The sequence below is a fragment of the Argopecten irradians genome, chromosome 1 (genome assembly GCF_041381155.1).
Source record: "Argopecten irradians isolate NY chromosome 1, Ai_NY, whole genome shotgun sequence".
In the NCBI taxonomy this organism is placed as follows: Eukaryota; Metazoa; Mollusca; class Bivalvia; order Pectinida; family Pectinidae; genus Argopecten; species Argopecten irradians.
The window spans coordinates 38,577,250-38,598,622 of NC_091134.1; the positions used below are offsets into that span (position 1 = coordinate 38,577,250).

Consider the following 21,373-nt stretch of genomic DNA (forward strand, 5'->3'; position numbering starts at 1 on the left):
TATAATTATTTTTTTATTCCTTTAGAGGGATGTGATTTTTGATTTGGGGAAGACATTCTAAAAGTGTGTGCTTAATTATTAATACAAGCAAAGTAAGAGAGATGAAATTAATTTACGCAGAATAGAGTGATTAAAATTTTGGGCTACAAATTCGTAAATACAACTAGAACAGCAGAACTGTACCCGATGGCTGACTTATTCCCCTCGCTTTTTCTGATTGGCTAACACATGGTCACTTTGGATCCGATATATATATATAGCCTATTCACTCGATGTTTCCATTTCATGCAAGTGTTGAGTTCGTCAGGGTTACTTTCTATGGTCATCGTTTTTCTTGCAGTTAATAGATATATGACGTCATTGATCTAATGTAAAAATTAAAGGGACAATTCAACGAGGTTAATTCTGTGACATAACCACAAAGAAAACCATATGCAATACATAACCACGAAGGATTTGGTGAAATTATTTTAGACAAGAAAATGCAAATAAGAACGTAACACACTACTGTAAGAGCGATTTGAGTAGTCGGCATACAATCCAACCACATTGTGTAAAGGCGGACAACAAGCGAGTTTTACATTTTTTTACAGAAATTTTCCAGAATTTTACATACATTTCACTACAGTGGACTTTTCTGGCATATCACATTAAAACCAACTCATCTAATTTTCATTAGAACTGGTTTGTTTCTGATATATATATGCAAGTTTTAATGTACCCTTAAGCGACCGAATTGTCCCTTTAAGGACCTTTGATTCGGTCCATATGGTGTTATACCGCTTAGCAGAAACAGAAGCTACCACCTTTATAGACTAGGCAAGGGGACAGAACCAAGAGCCTACAATTGTACCTCACAGGGGCGAGGGCCCAATAAAAGGCCAAAAGTGAGGCGGTGTCAAGGCAGACGTTAGGAAGTAGAAAGTTAGAAAGAGGAGAAAAGATAAGATCCTAAATTTAGTCACCTTTTACGATCATGCACTATGGGGTAAAACTCGGACCGCAGGGGCCCGTACTTACTATTTATATTATAATATCTTTTTCAGTCTCTGGGTACGTTATATCCCAATACAAGGGAAGACACTCTCCGAAAGAGTCACTTTTATTCAAATAAAGATTTCTCACGAAATATTCTATCAATTTTGATACGGTTTTCGCCCAGTTGCTCAAAAATGTTTTAAACTGATAAATACACACCGGCAATAATTCCCACACCTTTTAACACTGGAATTACGTCCTTTCTAATCCAAATTCGTGTCCTCCCCCTCATACACATTGTTTGTTTGTTTGATTAATTTACGTCCTATTAACAGCTATGGTCATGTAAGGACGGCCTCCCATGTATGCGATGTGTTGCGTGTATGTTGTGCGAGGTGTGTGTGTTTTGGGAGACTGTGGTATATTCATGTTGTGTCTTCTTGTATAGTGGAACTGTTGCCCTTTTTATAGTGCTATATCACTGAAGCACAAAATACACACAAAACACCGCATACATGGGAGGCCGTCCTTACATGACCATAGCTGGTAATAGGACGTTAATTAATCAAACAAACAAATCAAGTTAACAGTTTGACACGGTGGCACTTATGTGCTATTGTAAGAAAGTGTTAGATGGTAAATTTAGGCCATGTGTATTTAGAGTTAATAGATTAGAATGGGATTAAAAATACATCTACAATTTTGTAGAAAATATGAAGCATTATTTCTATTCACTAACCGTAATTTATTTGTTTTACGTGGGAAGTATGCCTCGACAGTAGAAATTTGCTAGCAAGGATGGGAAGAAGCCTTCCATCAGAACCTAACAGCAGCAGACCGATACTTTATTTGTTTGAAACTTAATTTTAGAAGGACTTACATAATACTAAGTGCCTCCAAAACTTAGACGGTAATTACAATTGTAATTTTTTGTAATATCTGACAAGCACTTTCTTTTTCGTTTTAATGAAGCTTCAGCACACAGGTCATTGTCATAGTTATATGGATCCGCACTCAATTCTTCAGCGTTTGAATTCCTTTCTTTTGAGCGTGGTTGAGTATAATGCTGTTCATGGATGACGCATATGATTTGTAAGTTGGATGGGATGAGTTTTCATTACATATTCCCCTAACCTGATAGAACGACAATGGCCTTGTCTATAAGTGTCCCCACCATGACGGAAAATGTGCCCTAAATTATTCGCGGTCACATGACCAAATCAACGTTTTCTACCTCCTACACAGAAGAGTTCCTTGTATCCCGGAATCGGCGTATTATGAGAGCATAGCAATAGCCAGAAGCTTGACAGTTTGATCAGTCACCTCTCATAAAAAACATACCTTTATAGCTATTATCCAAAGTTAAGTCCAAATATATTTGCAGCCTTAAGGTCTTCATAAGCACGGGGACCTCTGCACCAAAATTGGAGTCATGTTTTAATTATGACCTCCTTGTCCCTCATTGGCTTTCAAAACATCATAGAAAACTTTCATGGTGTCACTTGCTGTGGGGAACACATTCTGAAGTATTGATGAAATGTCATCATCATCATCATCATCATTTTTGGCTAACAAAATCTCTGACTTACATGTGTTTGTAAATTGGTTAAGTAGTTGTATGCATTTCCAGCAGGTGTTACTAGTACTAAACCAATTTAAGGCATGCATGCATGAGGGTGTTCTTACTTTTCATTGTCTTTCCTTGGCTGATTTTGGCAGTGCTATGCTCGGCAATAATGTGTTCTGGCACAATCTGCTTGTTGTTTATTTCCAGACCTGTACATATCTTGATTTTTCTACTATCTTGGCTACTGCTTTATTTGCCCTGCAGGTAGGGCGTTAGAATTGTACCTGCTGCCCCTATTGCATGATCGTAAAAGGCGACTAAATTTAGGATCTTATCTTTTCTATTCTTCCTAACTGACTTTATCCTTCCTAATGCCTCCCTTGGCACCGCCTCACTTTTGGCCTTGAGTTGAGCGTTCGCCCCTGTGAGGAAGGCTCTGGGTTCTGTCCCCTGGCCGAGACACACCAAAGTCTGTAAAATTGGTAGTTTCTGCTCCTGCTTAGCGCTCAGCAAAAAGGGAGTGGGACGACTGGTTCACCCGTTGTCAGTATAATGTGACCGGGTGGGGTGTGTTGCTTGGTGTCTTCAGCGGCATGCTTCAGTGATATAGCACTATAAAAAGGGCAACAGTTCCACTATACAAGAAGACACAACATGAATATACCACAGTCTCCCGAAACACTCACCTCGCACAACATACACGCAACACACCGCATACATGGGAGGCCGTCCTTACATGACCATAGCTGTTAATAGGACGTTAATTAATCAAACAAACAGCTACTGCTTTATACGGAGATTTTGTGTTGTCAAAATTTTGAAGATACACATAATCTCTAATCTTCAGAGATGTAAATCAAGTGTGAACTCCTTCATTATTCCATTTCCACTTGACACTTCTCCAGATTTATCACGAATGTACAAAGTTGTATTTTTAGACTTCCTTTTAGAAGTTCATCTATAGACTCTTCGAATTCAGTGTCAGGACTTCTGTATTTTACACGTTGCAGCAAATGAATTTGACCTAAATCACCCTTACCAGTTTTTTTAGCTCACCTGGCCCGAAGGGCTGGTGAGCTTATGTCATGGCGCGGCGTCCGTCGTCTGTCCGTCCGTCAACATTTCCTTTAAATCGCTACTAGTCATAGAGTTCTGCATGGATTATAACCAAATTTGGCCACAAACATCCTTAGGGGAGGGGGAACAGAACTTGTATAAATTTTGGCTCTGACCCCCCGGGGGCAGGAGGGGCGGGGCCCAATAGGGGAAATAGAGGTAAATTCTTTAAATCGCTACTTGTCCTAGAGTTCTGCATGGATTGTAATCAAAATTAGCCATAAACAATTTGGGGGAAGGGGAACAGAACTTGCATAAATTTTGGCTCTGATCCCCCAAGGGCAGGAGGGGCGGGGCCCAATAGGGGAAATAGAGGTAAATCCTTTAAATCGCTACTGGTCATAGAGTTCTGAATGGAATGTAACCAAATTTGGCCATAAACATCCTTGGGGGAAGGGGAACAGAACTTGTATAAATTTTGGCTCTGACCCTCCGGGGACAGGAGGGGGTGGAGCCCAATAGGGGAAATAGTGGTAAATTCTATGAATCGCTACTTGTCCTGGAGTTCTGCATGGATTGTAACCAAATTTGGCCATAAACATCCTTGGGGGTAGGAGAACAGAATTTGTATACATTTTGGATCTGATCCCCCAGGGGCAGGAGGGGTAGGGCCCAATAGGGGAAATAGAGGTAAATCCTTTAAATCGCTACTGGTCATAGAGTTCTGCACGTATTGTAACCAAATTTGGCCACAAACATCCTTAGGGGAGGGGGAACAGAACTTGTATAAATTTTGGCTCTGACCCCCCGGGGCAGGAGGGGCGGGGCCCAATAGGGGAAATAGAGGTAAATCCTTTAAATCGCTACTGGTCATAGAGTTCTGAATGGAATGTAACCAAATTTGGCCATAAACATCCTTGGGGGAAGGGGAACAGAATTTGTATAAATTTTGGCTCTGACCCTCCGGGGACAGGAGGGGGTGGAGCCCAATAGGGGAAATAGTGGTAAATTCTATGAATCGCTACTTGTCCTGGAGTTCTGCATGGATTGTAACCAAATTTGGCCACAAACATCCTTGGGGGAAAGGAAACAGAACTTGTATTAATTTTTGCTCTGGCCCCCCGAGTTTTGCATGGGATGTAACCAAATTTGGCCACAAACATCCTTGGGGGAAGGGGGACAGAACTTGTATAAATTTTGGCTCTGGCCACCCGGGGGCAGGAGGGGCGGGGCCCAATAGGGGAAATAGAGGTAAATCCTTTAAATCGCTACTTACATGGATTGTAACCAAATTTGGCCACAAACATCCTTGGGGGAAGGGGAAAAGAACTTGTATAAATTTTGGCTCTGGCCATCCGGGGAGGGGTAGGGCCCAATAGGGGAAATAGAGGTAAATCCTTTAAATTGCTACTTGTCATAGAGTTATACATGGATTGTAACCAAATTTGGCCACAAACATCCTTGGGGGAAGGGGAGCAGAACTTGTATAAATTTTGGCTCTGGCCCCCGGGGGCAGGAGGGGTGGGGCCCAATAGGGAAATTTGATGTTAATATTCAAATTCCTTCAGAAAAGAAACAATGAACCTGTATTCAGAACATTACTTTGCATTACAAACCAGGTGAGCGATACAGGCCCTCTGGGCCTCTTGTTTGGACATGCTAGTTGGTAGCTTGAATGATGAACATGTAACACCCAACAGGCGCAAAAAGGAGATACTCAGCCGTCGAACGGATATCAGGATTATCACCAAACAATTTAAGATAGCAAACGAGAAGGTGAAGATTGGTTTGAGTGAGTTATGAGTTACGAGCTATTCTGAGAGAGTGAAGAAACAACCTCCTAAGAGCAAACGGAATACGGAAAGCCAGGAAAGAGATAGAGAAAAAGAGGGCTGGGTTCATAGCAAACCCGTACAGACTAAACAAATCAATACTGTAAAGGTCTAAGTCAGGGTCGTTGAAGAGTTCTAGAGAGGAGGTAGAGAGACACCTATCAGAAATGCATGGAGATGAACAGCAGGGGAGTTCGCTAGGCCCATGTGAAAGAATCGATGAAGTGCCAGAACCAGGGATACCATTGGACAGTAAGGAACCATCATGGAAGAAGGTCCAAGAGATTGTCAAGAAAGCCAGATCTGGATCAGCAACCGGGCCCAATAGAATCCCTTATACGGTCTTCAAGAACTGTCCGAAGATTTTGAGGCATCTATTGAAGCTACTCAAAGTCATATGGAGGAAAGGAAAGATACCTTCTTACTGGCAAAAGGCTGAGGGCTGCTTCGTACAAAAGGAAGATAACTCAGATGACATCAATCAGTTTCTTACCATCTCATTTCTGAATATAGAAGTGAAGATATTCTTCTCTGTTCTAGGAAGGAGGCTGACAACATACATGACAGAGAACCAATATATTGATGCATCAATACAGAATGGAGGAATACCTGGATTCTCAGGATGCGTAGAAAACAACAGCATAGTAACACAACTAATCTGGGAAGCCAAGAAAGGCCTCATTGTGATATGGGTGGATCTAGCAAACGTATATGGAACCATCCCACATATGCTAATACTACCATATTCCAGAGCACTTCAGAAGACTGACTCAAAGCTACTCATCGGGATACATCTTCGCTTTACATGATCAACCGAGCTGAAGAAAGAAAGAGGCCCAAAGACATCCAGTAAAATCATGCAGCCGCCGATGGATGATCTGACCACCACTTAAAACAGCCATGTTCAGGCAAGATAGATGCTGAGAGCCTGGAGGAAACAGCATTTTGGCAAGAATGACCTTCAACCCCCCAGGGAGTCAAGATCTCTGATAAAAAAAACGGTGGGTGGAGAGGATGGAGCGTATCATCAATCAGCATCTAAGAGGTGTTTGGGAGTCCCTCCAACCTTTACCGCAGTAGGCTTATACAGCAGGACGGCAAAAACCCCAACTTCCTCTCTCTTCATTAATTGAAGAATTCAAGGCTGGCAAGGCAAGACTCATCATGACCTTAAAAGAGTCAAAAGATGACAAGGTGCGGCTGGCAGACAGTGGTCAGTATCAAAGGCAGTTGACAAAGCGGAAAGCCGCTTGCGACACAAAGATATTTTGGGAACAACCGCAGTTGGGAGGCAGGGCGTAGGAACATAAAAAAACACACTCTCTGGAAGACATCTGATGTCACAGAGAGGCGATCATATGTACAGACCCGAGTAAGGGTCAAAACACGCAATGAGCGATGGCCTCGGCTGAGGACGTCGGCGGTGCTACAGCCTACCACCATAGCTGTATTTAGGTAAAATCACTGTCAAAACTGCATTCCGATTGTCAATACTGCATAACCGGCCGGAATGTCAGCGACAACAGTTTCACAGTATACCACATGTAAGTATTTAACACATATTTTTAATGGATAGTAGTGGTATTCTCTTACTTATCACTGCATTACATTACAAGATTGATCGTAAAGCTTACATAAATGAAATAACGCATTCAAATTATGACTGATTGCTTAGTCACGATCCAATATGCAGCTATCGTAGCCGGCGATACGCTACTTGCTAATAGACTATTCCACATACAGTGTGATATCACATACATTTAGCATCTAATAACATGGTCAGTTAGATAAAACTATTGACTTTCAACATGTACAGCTAATCATTTACAATTTATTTGCCTCATTGCACTCCATTCCATGTAAACACACCTGGTGTACAGTTCATCAGCATTAATACATAATTACAGAATTAATGAAGTGACTACTCAAATGAACGTTTGTTACACTTCAAACGCTCTATCGATAAAGATTTAAGGTTAGGAAAGTAAAGCTTTCCCATTGTTATTAGAGTTTAAGTGTGTTATACATTAATTATCAGACCTATGTACAGAGTAATACGGCATTGCTTGAACTTGACGTTGCTCGGACCTAAACCATTCTAACTAAAAAGCGCTAAACTTATATACATGTAAATCATTGCTTGATAATACGTTTTGAACGATTTATTATGTTAATCAGTACTTGGGATAAGTAATGAGCGTTTAGCATAGAATTCAAAGGTTAAATAGATCAATTTGATGTTTGCAAATATATTTTAATCATTTATAATGGTAATAAGTAATCTATTTTTCTTAGTCTATTTTCTATAAGAAATCAAATTTGTAATCAGGAAATGAAATAAGTAATTAAGAAAATCAAATTAATGAACGCTTAGTATAGAATTTAAAGGTTTAATATATCAATGTAACCCATAAATTATTTTGATAAGTACATTGGAATCGAATAAGTATTTAGGAAATCGAATAAGTAATGAAATAAGGAACTAGGCACCTAATTCACGGAGGTTATATAATATTATGAACGCTTAGTGTGGAATTTAAAGGTTAAATGTATGATTTTAAATCATTAATTAGTTTAATAAGTACATGGGAATCGAATAAGTAATCATGAAATCGAATAAGTAACGGAATAAGGAATTAGGAACCAAATTCAAGGAGGTTATGAACATATTATATAATCAGGGTCATAAGATAATGATAAATGCATTTTTTCACCTTGACACTGTTACCTATATCTTTATCACGTTATGTCATCTTTATACAAGTATTTTTATTTCTGCACACGGATGCCGTGATATGAATTTAATGTTTTGATTATCTGACGTCAACCTGTAATCAGAATTAAAAAGATGCGGAAAATACACACAAAAATGCTAAGCTATCACCACATATTATTCATTATAGGTTTTAACTTTCGGCATCAAGGTGTATCGTGCAATGCCACTAAAGATCTGATATTACTCAAAATGGTTGAAGGTAAACTAAGAGTAATATTGTTGGTTGGTTTCAGTTTATTAGAAATACTTCTATTTGGTGGAGTCCAGTGGGGATGGGTTGCTTACGTCTTCATTTTGAAACAAGAAGGCGTGTTTGAAAATCTCTGTTTTTTAACCAAAATTGAAGTTCAACTTAACAAAACTTCAGAAAATGAAACTACAACGTTTAAGGACTGTTTTCCACAGGATGAACGACTGAATTTGATTTTTACCATTGGAGTCGGCGTCTTTCTAGGCTTGATCTTTCTGAGTGGACAACTGTTCATGATATTTAGCGTAAAAAAGATACGGATGTCATTTATGTAAGTACAAAATCCAAAACAGGTAACGTTCCGAATTAATTGATTTTGTTACATTTATATAATGAAATCAATCTGTTTTTCCGTAAATAAAATTTCGCAGTTTAGTTTTCCAACATGTTCTCATCTCTTAATAACAATTGTACATTCTTATTGTGTTTCTAAAATTATTCCAGAAATATTTTAGCTATCATGCAATATGTCGCGAAAATTTGTATCTCGAGTTATTTACAGTATTTGATCGATCATGCTAATGTACTGTCCCTGTACCATCCCCTGTATTTGATTATAAACTCTATGTGCTATCCCTGTTTACACAAGTAACAAGAATTGCTGGTGTTTTTACATTAAATCTAAATGATCTGAGTTCAAGCCTAAGCTAATGCGATACCGTATAAGATATAAACGAAATTGAACGCCCTCCCCCCCTTTTGTTACAATATATTGTGAGGTTCCTGAGGGAAATTAGCCTCAGATTAAAAAAGTTATGAATATTGGTTTAATATACTTTATAATTATTTATTATTATTGTGTTCTCCTAGATTTATAACATATTATATGCAGGGTCATGGAAGTGGCTGGTATTATGTGCTTCGCGTTCACGTCACCAGGTTAAGTAGTGTAATTACTATCAATAATATATTAACATGGGACAAAGAAGTAATTCCAACCGTGTAGACTAAAAATGTCTTCTCAAGGCGATCTGCCCCTTTATCAAGACACACAAAACGAACACGATTACATAATTTGACACGAACAGTAAAACGGGACAATGAAAGAAGACAAATATTTAACAGCACAATGGAACGCAATTAACCCTTCGGCAAGTAGCAGCCGAAGGCCGGAATCTACCAAAAAGTATCCATGCTGATCGGCAGAAACGCTACAATATGAGCGGTAGCTGGAGAGCGTGTCACGTGTGACGTCAAATGTGTGGCGAAATTTACTTTGACCCTTAATATATTAACAGAAATATTACGCATACTTTAATTTGTTTTACGTTTTAAGAAATGACCGTTATGGACAGTATGGCAATACATCATTAAAAATATCGAAGATATTTCATTGATTTAAAAGAGATATGTTTAATCGCAATGTTTCATGGATTGTTGATGTGTCTGGAAGAACTGTGAAACTTCACGTAAATGAAATTAGCAAGATTGGGCAGAAATTAAGATAAAGGTAAAAAGGGGAAAATATGGACGAAATAGTACAGACAGAAAAGTGTCATGTCCTTAACCATTTGATTTCTTTGTTTTATTACAGGGAATCCCTGGCTTCCTTTACCAGGAATCGTACTGACAGGTACAGCTGGTCAGGCTTTATTGATTTCTAATTATAAGCAGGTATGTGTCCTTCGATTGTTTTAAAGTAAAAGGGAAATCCTATTATTGTTTCTTCATAAATGTAATTGAACAAACAGAGTTTGTGGGTTCAGCTTTACTAACGTCATAATAAAAGCTTAGAGTGGCCACCCCTGTATATGATGTGTTGCATGTGTAAATGCCTGTTTGTTTTTAGGAGAAGTGACATTTTCGTAATAGTGTGACCCTTTGTTATAACGGGACTATCATTCTCTTTTATAGTACAATCTCACTGTACAAACATGACGTTTGGTACAAAACAATTTATTTAAGGATTGATTGTCAATTTTGTTGCTTGCATTGACTGATGAAGAAAGTTAATCTGTGCAAATGAAGTGAACTGCGAAAAAATGAAGAACAATCATGTAGATATTTTATTTGTGGATTTCTTTTTTGCAAACAAATTTAATCCATTAACGCAGATATTGTGTTTAAGCTTTATAAATAAATTAAGAAAAAAATGTCAAGAAATGGATTGTTTTACGAATTATAAATCAATTTGATTTAAGAACAACGCAATACCGGATCAAAGATAATATTTGTACTTGTAGGTGATTCCACTACTTCCAAGACGATCTTCTATCTACGTAGGCTTACTAAATGGTTGTATAGACTCGTCAGTCATTAGCATGATGGCTGTTAAGGTAAATTTCTTAGTAAGATTTGAGTTTTTTGGGGCAAACCTTACCTTGCAAAATTTTAAGATTTAATGTAACTCGAATCGATATCATAACTTTTTTTTCGTAGTTTTATTACAAATGTATTGAGTGAAAAAGTACAAAATGCGTTTTCGTTCCGAAGTACGTCGACAAGAAGACAAGAATGTTGACAAAAAATTTACATGACACGTTTTTATAAATAATGCATGATATATATAGTCACAGATGGACAAATATCAAATGATATGTAACATAAAGACACTGCCCTTTCTTTTCAATTAGTAGAATTTTTTTTGTACTACATAAGCAAAGCATTGTTGTTCAAATTTCTTGTGCCTGCCCTTGTTGATTGATCTTTTTTGCCCGATTTTTATGAACGTGGTAATGTTATAGCTGTGGTCATTCAAATGTCATTATAAGCTTAAAAGTAGAACAGCATAGGAAAAAATCGTACACTTTTGCGAGTTGCCGAGACTATCAAAACAATATTTTTAAAAATGCTCCATCGCTGACAAATGGTATTTTTTCACTATAAAAAACAGGAGCAGACGATTTCGTATTTTTCTTCAGTTAAAAAAAGTTGGTTACTTTACACCATTACCACCATTGAAAAGTTTGAGCTTCTAATTTTACTTCAAGTTAAAATATGAAAATTAATTAATTGCATCCCGAAAAAATTCCGTGTCACTATATCCTATATGGAATGAAGTACTGATTTGCGCATGCACCAAAGGCGAAATAGATTATTTTATATTATTTTTTTGTGTTAATTAGGCATATATATACACGATTAAACACCAATTATTGTTCAAATGATTAACACCCTTTATGCTCTGTCGGCGGTGGAGCATCTTTAATAGGAAACCAATGAAAAAATGTATCTACTTCCGGGTTTCTTTTCAAGATGGTCGCCATTTCAATCGGCAAAACTAACCGATTTGTTTGTTTAATTAACGTTCTATTTAAAACAGCTATGGTCATGTAAGGACGGCCTCCCATGTATGCGGTGTGTTGCGTGTATGTTGTGCGAGGTGCATGTTTTGGGAGACTGCGGTATATTCGTGTTGTGTCTTCTTGTATAGTGGAAATGTTGCCCTTTTTATAGTGCTATATCACTGAAGCATGCCGCCGAAGACACCAAGCAACACACCCCAACCGGTCACATTATACTGACAACGGGCGAACCAGTCGTCCCACTCCCTGTATGCTGAGCGCTTAGCAGGAGCAGAAACTACCACTTTTATAGACTTTGGTGTGTCTCGGCCAGGGGACAGAACCCAGAGCCTTCCTCACAAGGGCGAACGCTCAACTCAAGGCCAAAAGTGAGCCGGTGCCAAGGGAGGCATTAGGAAAAATGAAGTCAGTTAGGAAGAAGAGAAAAGATAAGATCCTAAATTTAGTCGCCTTTTACGATCATGCAATAGGGGCAGCAGGTACAATTCTAACGCCCTACGTGCAGGGCCAAAAACTAACCGAAATAATGAAATAACACGTTGGAAGTCTAGAAAAGAAACATGAGACTTGGCATGTTAGTAGCCAGGACTACCAAAATAAGTTTAAATCCGGAAGCGATTGAAACATTCACAAACAGTTGGTAACAAAGAATGTAAATCTTACGTCTACATTTTGTCCTAAATCTTAACTTAAAAGCCGTTTGATGTAATTATCTGACACTACCGCTTCGGAAACTGATCATGTGATGTGTCGCCATATTGATTTGTTTGTTTGTTTGTTTGATTTATTAACGTCCTATTAACAGCTATGGTCATGTAAGGACGGCCTCCCATGTATGCGATGTGTTGCGTGTATGTTGAAACGTCATAGATCGAGCATAGTTGCAAGACCTGTGTTCTATCGACAATATGTTGTGCGGAGCACGTGAGCTATCTTTGAAACCACTTTTTGTGTTTCTAATATATATATTTTGGACTGATAACTGTTTCAGGCGACAGAAGACATATCGAGGTAAAGTTTGTTGACATTATTTGACATTTGTTATTTCTAACAATTGAAACCACGTGACCCCCCTGGCGATCAGCTGATATCATGTTGGGTTCTTAAGGGTTTTTACCTGGTAACTTACGTTCTAGGCAGAATTTTCTCACAAATTCTTGGATATTCGTCGGTGATGAAGGTCTGTCTTCTTTCGTGACAAAAGTACGCGAAAAAACACGCACGCGTGTACATTTCACATGATGTGGTCAGAATTGTTACTTGGCGAGAACTGGTCGCCTGCCAGTACAATCTAAAAATAGCACCGATCGAACATACAGCGATGAAATCAATGCGACAATGTCAGGCAAGCGATAACGGTAAACTAAATATCATGAATATAGGCCTAAGTAACAACTAAAGAAGCCAACCTGAAAAATTTGGTCGCTCCGTCAATTCCAGAACAAACACATGTTACTAAACTAATTACTTTTGGGAAAAAATAAAAAAAAAGATATATATATATCTCATTATACAGTTACGTTTTAACAGTTGAAGTCATATCGGTTAGGTGAGGCATTACCATTAGATATGATTTGCGTTTACTACTTTTTCATCTGTAATAAATAACACTTGGAGTGGACACACTATTTTAATTAAATATTTCATTCTTTACATAAAATGTTTTCATTGGGATTAAATAAAGGGAGGTAATTTGCCGATTCGTTCATTTTCTAGATATATTTTCTAGCATAATGCTAAAATACAATTTAAAGAAAAAACAAAATATAGAAATGCATGTAATTGAAACGGATTACTTGTTTAATCAGACCAATATTGTCTATTATTATTTTCTTGTTTATATGAGAAAAAAGTTTCTTTTCGATAAAATAGGGATAGTGGAGACTTTTACATGCGTGGGTTTGATTAGTTTAACGTCCTATTAACAGCAAGGGCCGTGTAAGGATGTGCGGTTTGTTGGTGGAGGAAATACGGAATCACGGGGGTCAAATAGGAGAAAACCGTTAACGACTTCTTGTAAATAATGAAGAGGTCTAGAAAACTGACCCTGGGCTCGTGACATGCTGAGATGAAGGCTAACCAAGTTTGTTTAAATTTAAATAACCTTTACCTTCATTCAACGTCACAGGAGACAAATGGCTGAAATCCTTATCAATACCGAAGACATAGACACATATTATTAACCCCTTAACTCCCAACTACGCATTTCTACGCATTTTCGTGTCGGTGTTAGAAAAATCGCAATATCTCCCTTATTTGTTGAGCTATCGGGATACTATTTACATCCTGTAAAACTGCAGATAATAGCCGACAACTTTTGTTCATGCCAACTTAATTCCGATCATTTTAAAATTGTTGACGTCGTGTGTCAGACGGCGTAACCGCCGGAGCGGAGATCCGACATTGCATCTCAAATTATGTAACAAGCAGCGAGAAATAATACTTGTATTTCACTGATTTTGTAGTTGATAATGTCAATTTCATGTGTGACTAATTATATTGAAAGAAATCCGCTCTAACATTATTTTATCTCGTAGCATTAGTACATGTAATAAGCACCATGTGTACTACACAGTAATTCCTAATACAAAATAAACAAAATATCTATTTACCATACAGAAAGCCGAGAAACCACTGGTCAAAATACACAAATTTGTAATTCATTACATGCCGAAATAAGTTTTCTATTGCCTCTACAAATCAGCTAGTAGTTTCGTCGGAAATCGCGGTCCGGTACAATTTCTAATATGATGACGTCATCGGTACAAAACAAGCACCTGTGCGATGAAGATAGGCATCGATTCTGAGTTGATTTTCTCAAACGATATAAATGTAAGATAAAATTCACACAGGAAATATATTCAATTTATCATTAGAATAATGAATTTTAAAACATTGTTTGATATTTGACGAAGAACATTTAAATCATTTTCATCGGCGTAAGAGCTTTAAATTTAAGAAACTTTAACATTTTTAAAAGTCCCAAATTCCGGTTACTATGGTAACGTCATTAACGCAAAAACATAATTTTACATACAAAATCTGTAACGGGTGTGATATGAGTAACCTTAACATCTTCTAAAACGAGATTCCTAAATATCTTAAATTGACCCTGTAACATGTTAGTCAAACAGATGACATCAAGATAACAAAGATTCAATGGTTGAAAATTCTTAAAGGTAGGTTTCGCCCAACCAAATAAATATTTTTTTTGTGAAATGCGATAAGCGGAAGAAAAGATGAAAAAACATATTAAAATATATCAATTTGATTTCTTCATGTGTTTGAGATTGAACAAATGTGTCTTGAATACAAAATTGAAGGAAATCCTTGATTTATTACGGTGTCCGTCAGACAAAATAATATGCAAATGAAGCTGCGATGGATTGTGTTGTCGAAGTTTGGCGCATGTGCATTGTCACACACTAAAAGTTAACAAAATGGCTGACCGAAAGTGTGTGAGATGAAAAAAATATATCTGAATCGGCAACAAAGTGGAGGGAATTATAATGGATTCGGTAGCACCCTAGGATATCTATAGGGAATTAAATTCAGAGATGGCATGTAGCAATAGAAGAAACAGAAGTCAGATCTCAAGCGGAACTTGCCGGGATCTGTTGGGACTCGTGTAACGGCATTGCACGTGGTGAGTTAAATTTCAACATATATGCCAGCGCACAAACAGCCGCAGACTAACTACATGTATATTTGGTGTACAAAGTTAGCGAGCGTATGTAAGTAACATGAGTTGTTTTAGATTATATGATATGTATAAACAGTCCCTCGCACTTCGATTTTTTGTTGTTTTTTAACTAAACATGCCGTGGCAAGACTGTCACTTCTATCTGACATTTTGTTGCACGCTTCCGTTTGTTGCTGCGGCCTCGTTTTGGAAAAAATACGTCATGTTCTATGTAAAGCTTGACTTCGCTCTATTTTTAGAGGAGTATTTTCCTGGTCAAGCTAGGCAACTGACCACCCATATAGTTCGCTGTATGCATTGAAAATGATCTGAAGATTATATCTATGTATAGGATAAATTTCAATTTCGTAGTATTTATATTTCATTGGGCGAAACCTACTTTTAAATTTTGCAAACTCTTATCAATAAGTAGAAGGCAAAGAGACCGAATATTATACCTGCATGCAGGGATCAGATATTTTAAAAAGTTTGTTCATATGAATGACATTGACTTTCAGTGTCAAAGGGGTCAAATAGGCTGAAATGTTTTAACGTGTCAATCTTACGCCTCGTTTAAATTATGACCTTGACCTTATTCAAATTGGCTCAAATCATGAACGCCTTCTTGTTAATTACTAATTAAAGAGACCCACATGTATAAGGATCGGTTATTGACACAATAACGTGTTTTGGAATGATGAATACAAAGTAACAAAATATAAGATATCAGTCCGATATTGTCGACGGGTCAGGGGAGAAACCTCTTTCATATTCATCTAATCTATAGTTCATTAAACAAACAAACAAACAAACAAACAAATAAATAATGTACCTACTTCCGGTATTAAAATATGACCGCCTTTTCCATAGGCAAACTAAGAGAAGTAATAAAATAACCAGATAAACATTTAAATAAAAGCAGGAAACTTGGTATGTTAGAAGCTGAGTTACTAAAATAATTTAAAACCGTGACCCATTGCAAAATATTCCTATTTCCAGTATTATAAAGATGGCCGCCGTTTTCATATGCAAATCTTAGAGAAGTAAGGAATTAAGGCGTACAATGTTTTAATAAAAGCATGAAATTAAGCATGCGAGTATGTTTAAACAGAGAACAATTAAAAATGTAGCTACCGGTATTTTCGCATTGGAAAACTAGGAGAAAGAATAAAATAGAATGCTACATTTTTTGATAAAAGCATATATATTTGCATCAGTACTTTTGGTATTATTTCTTATGTATTATTCGAATCCAACAGCACTATTTCCATTATACGTGCAAATGAAGATACTATGTGAAGTGGACTTAATTAAACGAGTTCAATATATTGGAGATGACACAAAGCGAGCCTTTGGGCGCAAGTTACAAACGAATATTATTCAACGAGTTAAAGAAGATTTCATATTGCATGCATACCCACCAGTGTGTTTGTAATTGTGTTTTATTCACATAACTATTTTTCTTGGAAAATATAGGATCAGAACATTCGGTTTTCATTTTTATATAAGAGACATCAGGCTCGGATTTTTGAGTTATTTGAGTCTACAATATTACAATAAATATCTATCAAATTTGTATTATAATATCATTCTCACATGTGACTCACAATAGTGTTATTGCAGTGTGTTTTACAATAGTTATCAAATGATCATATGATATGGCTGTACGTGCATTTATGTTATGAATATGTATTATGCATTTAACTAATTCGTCCTTTAGGGTCTATATGAAAATGGAGTCGACAAGAAAATCTCGTTAGTTGGCCTTGCTATCATATTTATCATCGTAGCCGGTGCATGCACAATTCTTCATCCGACATCAAAGCAAATGGATGGAACTGTTGGTGTTATTGAAGTTAAGAGAAGTGCTGACAAAATGGAAAAACCTGAAGGTGACACACCTGTACTAAATAATAGCACAATAAAAGATGATAAAATAACTGAGGGGATGACGTTGATCCAGAACAACATGTCAGGTTTGACCATTGGTAGAGTACTTTGTCATCGTCTCTTCATTTCCCAAGTTGTATGGCTGAGTATTGTCATGTTAAAGTTAAACTTTATTCTCGGATATGCGAATCGATTCATGGATCAGATCATCCAGGACGACCTACAAGGTATGTCCAAAATTTAAAAAGGAATTGTAAAAGACAATAAGTATGTGCTAAACAATAAATCAGATTAAAACAGATCAATCTTTTCACCCATACAGGTTCAGAAAACAACACATAACGTGCAATGTTTTGGCGACTTTTCGAATTGACCAATCTAATTTCTACTGTCTTCTTGCCTGGCCTTTCAGGACATTGATTTTAAATAACGCAACAATGACAAGTGTACATGGACACACCTTGTATACGAGAATGTATTTCATCGATCAACCATAACCCTAATAAAATTGATATGAATAATAAAACCACCGCTACATTACTGGTCATTTTATATCATAAAACATATAAGCAATTATTTGATAGTGATTAATCTAAAAAAACGAAAATGCAACTCCATCTTTTTTTTTTTAGTTTAGGTTTAGTTCTTACTTTCCGTGTTAGTAATAATCACTTATCGTTCAGCCTCGACATTGTTATTAAATATATTTTGAAATATTCTTTTTCAGTCAGCTACTTCACCGACGTCATGACTTATACTATGCTTGGAAGTATGCTGTCGTCGTTTACAGCCGGTTATACAACACATATAGCGACAAAACTGTTCAACGGTAAATCCATTTCACTCATGTTGCATATTTGAATAAAAAGTCTATTGTATTTATATTCAGTAACTTCGCTCACATTGTTGTATAATTATGTCTTTTGTGTATATAGCCGAACTCGTTTAAGGGCTCTATTTCTTATAAAATCATTACGCCGGCCTTACAAATGACAACGACAGATTTTCTCTTATGGAATAATAAAATATGTTTTATACAAATCAAAAAGGATAGTTTTTTTTTGATAAATATGTTTGCTTTTTTGTTTATTTGTAGGTGTTATTGGAACAGTTTTAAGCCTTGTTCTGACCTCATCTCTGGGTATTTTGTTATCAGCTTTAGAATTCGTAACAATTCCAGAAGCGTTGTATGCAGATTTCATCGTCCTGACGTTTTTCAGATCTTTCATTTATGTAGTAAACGTCGAATATATTAGAACAACGTATGTTTGCTTAGACGCTTTTTCAAACATTCAACGATCTATGAAATATTTGCTTAGACACTTAAAATGTATTCTTGCCTTTGTGTAACTCTTGATGTTACCTGCTTTTGAAAATAACAGCAGATGAAATAAATATGAAATTTTTGGTATATATATAACTTTATATTAAGAAATAGACAAAACATAGGTGTGCGAGAATTTGGTCCTACAAAATTGAACACTTTCAAAAGGATGAACATCTTTGTACAACAATACCATATTGCATGTTTTATTCTTTCAGATGTTTCTTTTCTCCCTTTTCTTATCTAGATTCCCAATGAAATACCTTACCATTGTGTACGGAGTGAGCTTTTCGGTATGTGGAATGGTGAATTTGACTCAATATGGAATATTCGCATGGACGGAAGGATATGTAGGCGCAGAAACACATGTAAGTCATGTTTGGGATTAAGGATATGGAATAAGTCGCGAATTGTACAGGAATATGTTTTTGTTTCGCGATGAGTATTAACAAGGAATAAGCATTTTATATTAAGATTGACATCAACAATAAAATTTTAATTTTACCCAAATTTTGAACATTTAAGATGCTCTGTCACCGACAGATCATATACGATACTCATCTATAATTGGTGTTTACTCATGTAAGTGTATGTCTAACTAATATAAAAATACATAATTATTTGTTTTGCTTTTGGTGCATGCGCAATCAGTACTTCCATATATGTCATAGTGCAATGGATTTATTTCGGGACGCAATTAATTTTTTTCTATAAACAGTTCTATTTTGAAGTAAATGGTGATTATGGCGTAAATTATGTAATTTTTTAAACGACGAAAAATACACTTTTGTCTGTTCTTTCTTTGATAGAGAAACAAAAATACCAGCCGTGTAACATCTTAAGTCCTAATCAGAATAATGTTTAAATTTATTCATATGAACAGGAATATGTTTTCACGTAAAATGTCGTTATGCATTTTGCCCATTTATCTTTTTCTGTTTCTGTCCTTTGTTACCCATAATACACATCAGCCTTACTGACGCAAGAAAACTTAGGCGAAATAGAATAGTAGCTTGAAAAACAGCTTTATCATTTCCATAAATTGTATGTGATATTTAATGATGTTTTGAAATGTTATATGTTGCAGGTGAAAGTGTTCATGCTCGGTTTATTAGTTATATCATTATATCATCCTATCTTTGTTTTCTGCACTCGCGGAGATCGTCGGCAGACCATCAAGGCATAAATCATAAAGGCAAATTTTGTGTTCAATGTTATTGATGTAGGTAATTTGGTTTACGTAAAGGTGATAATTGCACATTTTTTCCTACCAGCCGATGAAGTTAGCTGATCGAGACTTCTAATTTTTATTTAATTTGTTTTTAGTTATTATTAATTTTTCAAATTAATGAAATGATTTTCACAAAGCTTTAAATTATCTTTCTTAATGAGTTATGATGAAAGTAATTGATCAGTTCATGAATTATGATATTCGATACCGCTTTAATGTGGACAAGAGGCCCAAGAGGCCTTGACGGTCACCTGAGTGCTGCTACAGAAAGAGCATTGCAAAGTTGGTTCAAATCTATAAAAATTGTTTACGAATTAAAATAAACTTAAAAGTTGAACTTTCGTATTAGAATTTTTATTTTTTTTGTTTTTCATTTTGATAGTTAGTGTATTATGATACCAAACCTTATGCTTAAAATTCCAATTTGCTTTGCCAACATTAAACAACAAAACCAAACTAGAAGTCAGTCAGTGTCAGTGATTTTATAATTTTCACTTTTTAATCTATGGAGATTATTTGGTTCCATCAAGCCTGTGAATTCAGAATAAGATTTTTGAAATTTTAGTCATTTTGACCCCGCCCCTCTGGTACCTGGGGGTCAGCCAGGACCAATATGGATATGGTGTTAAAATGCTATTTCAGGCTAATAATTCTAACCCAGTTTGACTCATTTCCTATTAAAACTAAGCAAATAATGTGCATTAATGTGTTTTTCCTATATAGCGAATAGTAAATTTGACCCCCTCCCCAGGGGAAAATCTGAGATCCCAGAGCCATGCAATTAACAATTTTTGTAAAGAACCTTAAGACCTTCCAATCTATGAAGAGTATTTGGTTCCATCAAATCTGTGAATTCGGAAAAAGATTTTTGAAGTTTTAGCCTATAGACCCTTTTTGGACCCGCCCATAAGGCCCCTGGGGGTCGGCCAGGACCAATATGGATATGACGATAAAATGCTATCTCAGGCTAATAATTCTAACACAGTTTAACTAATTTCCTATTGTTTTCCTATATAAACTATAATAAACTTGACCCCCTCCCCAGGGGGAAACATGCGACCCAAGGGTCATATAATTAACAATTTTTGTAAAGGACCTCAAGACCTTTCCATCTATGAAGAGTATTTGATTCTACCAGTTCCAGAATTTCAGAAGAAGATTTTTGAAGTTTTAGCTTATTTGACCCCTTTTGGCCCCACCCCTAAGGCCCCTGGGAGTCAGTCATGGAAATTTTTATTAACAGGTTTCAATGGCCATTTCATAGGGATAATTCTGACAACGTTTGACTCATTTCCTTTTACAAATGACCAAATAATGCTCAAAAAAGTGTTTTCCCAATATAAACTATAGTAAACTTAACCCCCTCTCCAAGGGAAAACCTGAGACTTCAGGGTCATACAATTCACAATTTTTGTAAAGGACCTTTCTATCTATGAAGAGTATTTGATTCCATCACATCTGTGAGTGGAGAAGATTTTTGAAATTATAGTCAATTTTACCCCTTTTGGCCCCTCCCACAGCCCCCAGGGGGTGGGGACCAGA

The 21,373-nt window shown here is 36.6% G+C and overlaps 2 protein-coding genes across 2 annotated transcripts; both read left to right on the plus strand.

Annotated features, from left to right (window-relative positions):
- Nucleotides 1–5,600: 5,600 nt before the first annotated feature.
- LOC138324396 (uncharacterized) lies at nucleotides 5,601–6,242 on the plus strand. The gene has a single exon (XM_069269498.1). The coding sequence runs from the start codon at nucleotides 5,601–5,603 to the stop codon at nucleotides 6,240–6,242; it is 642 nt and encodes a 213-aa protein (XP_069125599.1).
- Nucleotides 6,243–6,597: 355 nt separating this feature from the next.
- On the plus strand, nucleotides 6,598–20,837 carry LOC138324488 (equilibrative nucleobase transporter 1-like). The gene is made up of 10 exons (XM_069269579.1): nucleotides 6,598–6,731; nucleotides 8,443–8,730; nucleotides 9,292–9,338; nucleotides 9,994–10,073; nucleotides 10,643–10,735; nucleotides 17,107–17,503; nucleotides 18,004–18,105; nucleotides 18,373–18,538; nucleotides 18,848–18,968; nucleotides 19,688–20,837. Exons 1-10 carry the CDS (start codon nucleotides 6,598–6,600, stop codon nucleotides 19,784–19,786), a joined length of 1,527 nt encoding a protein of 508 aa, XP_069125680.1. The 3' UTR covers nucleotides 19,787–20,837.
- Nucleotides 20,838–21,373: the final 536 nt, after the last annotated feature.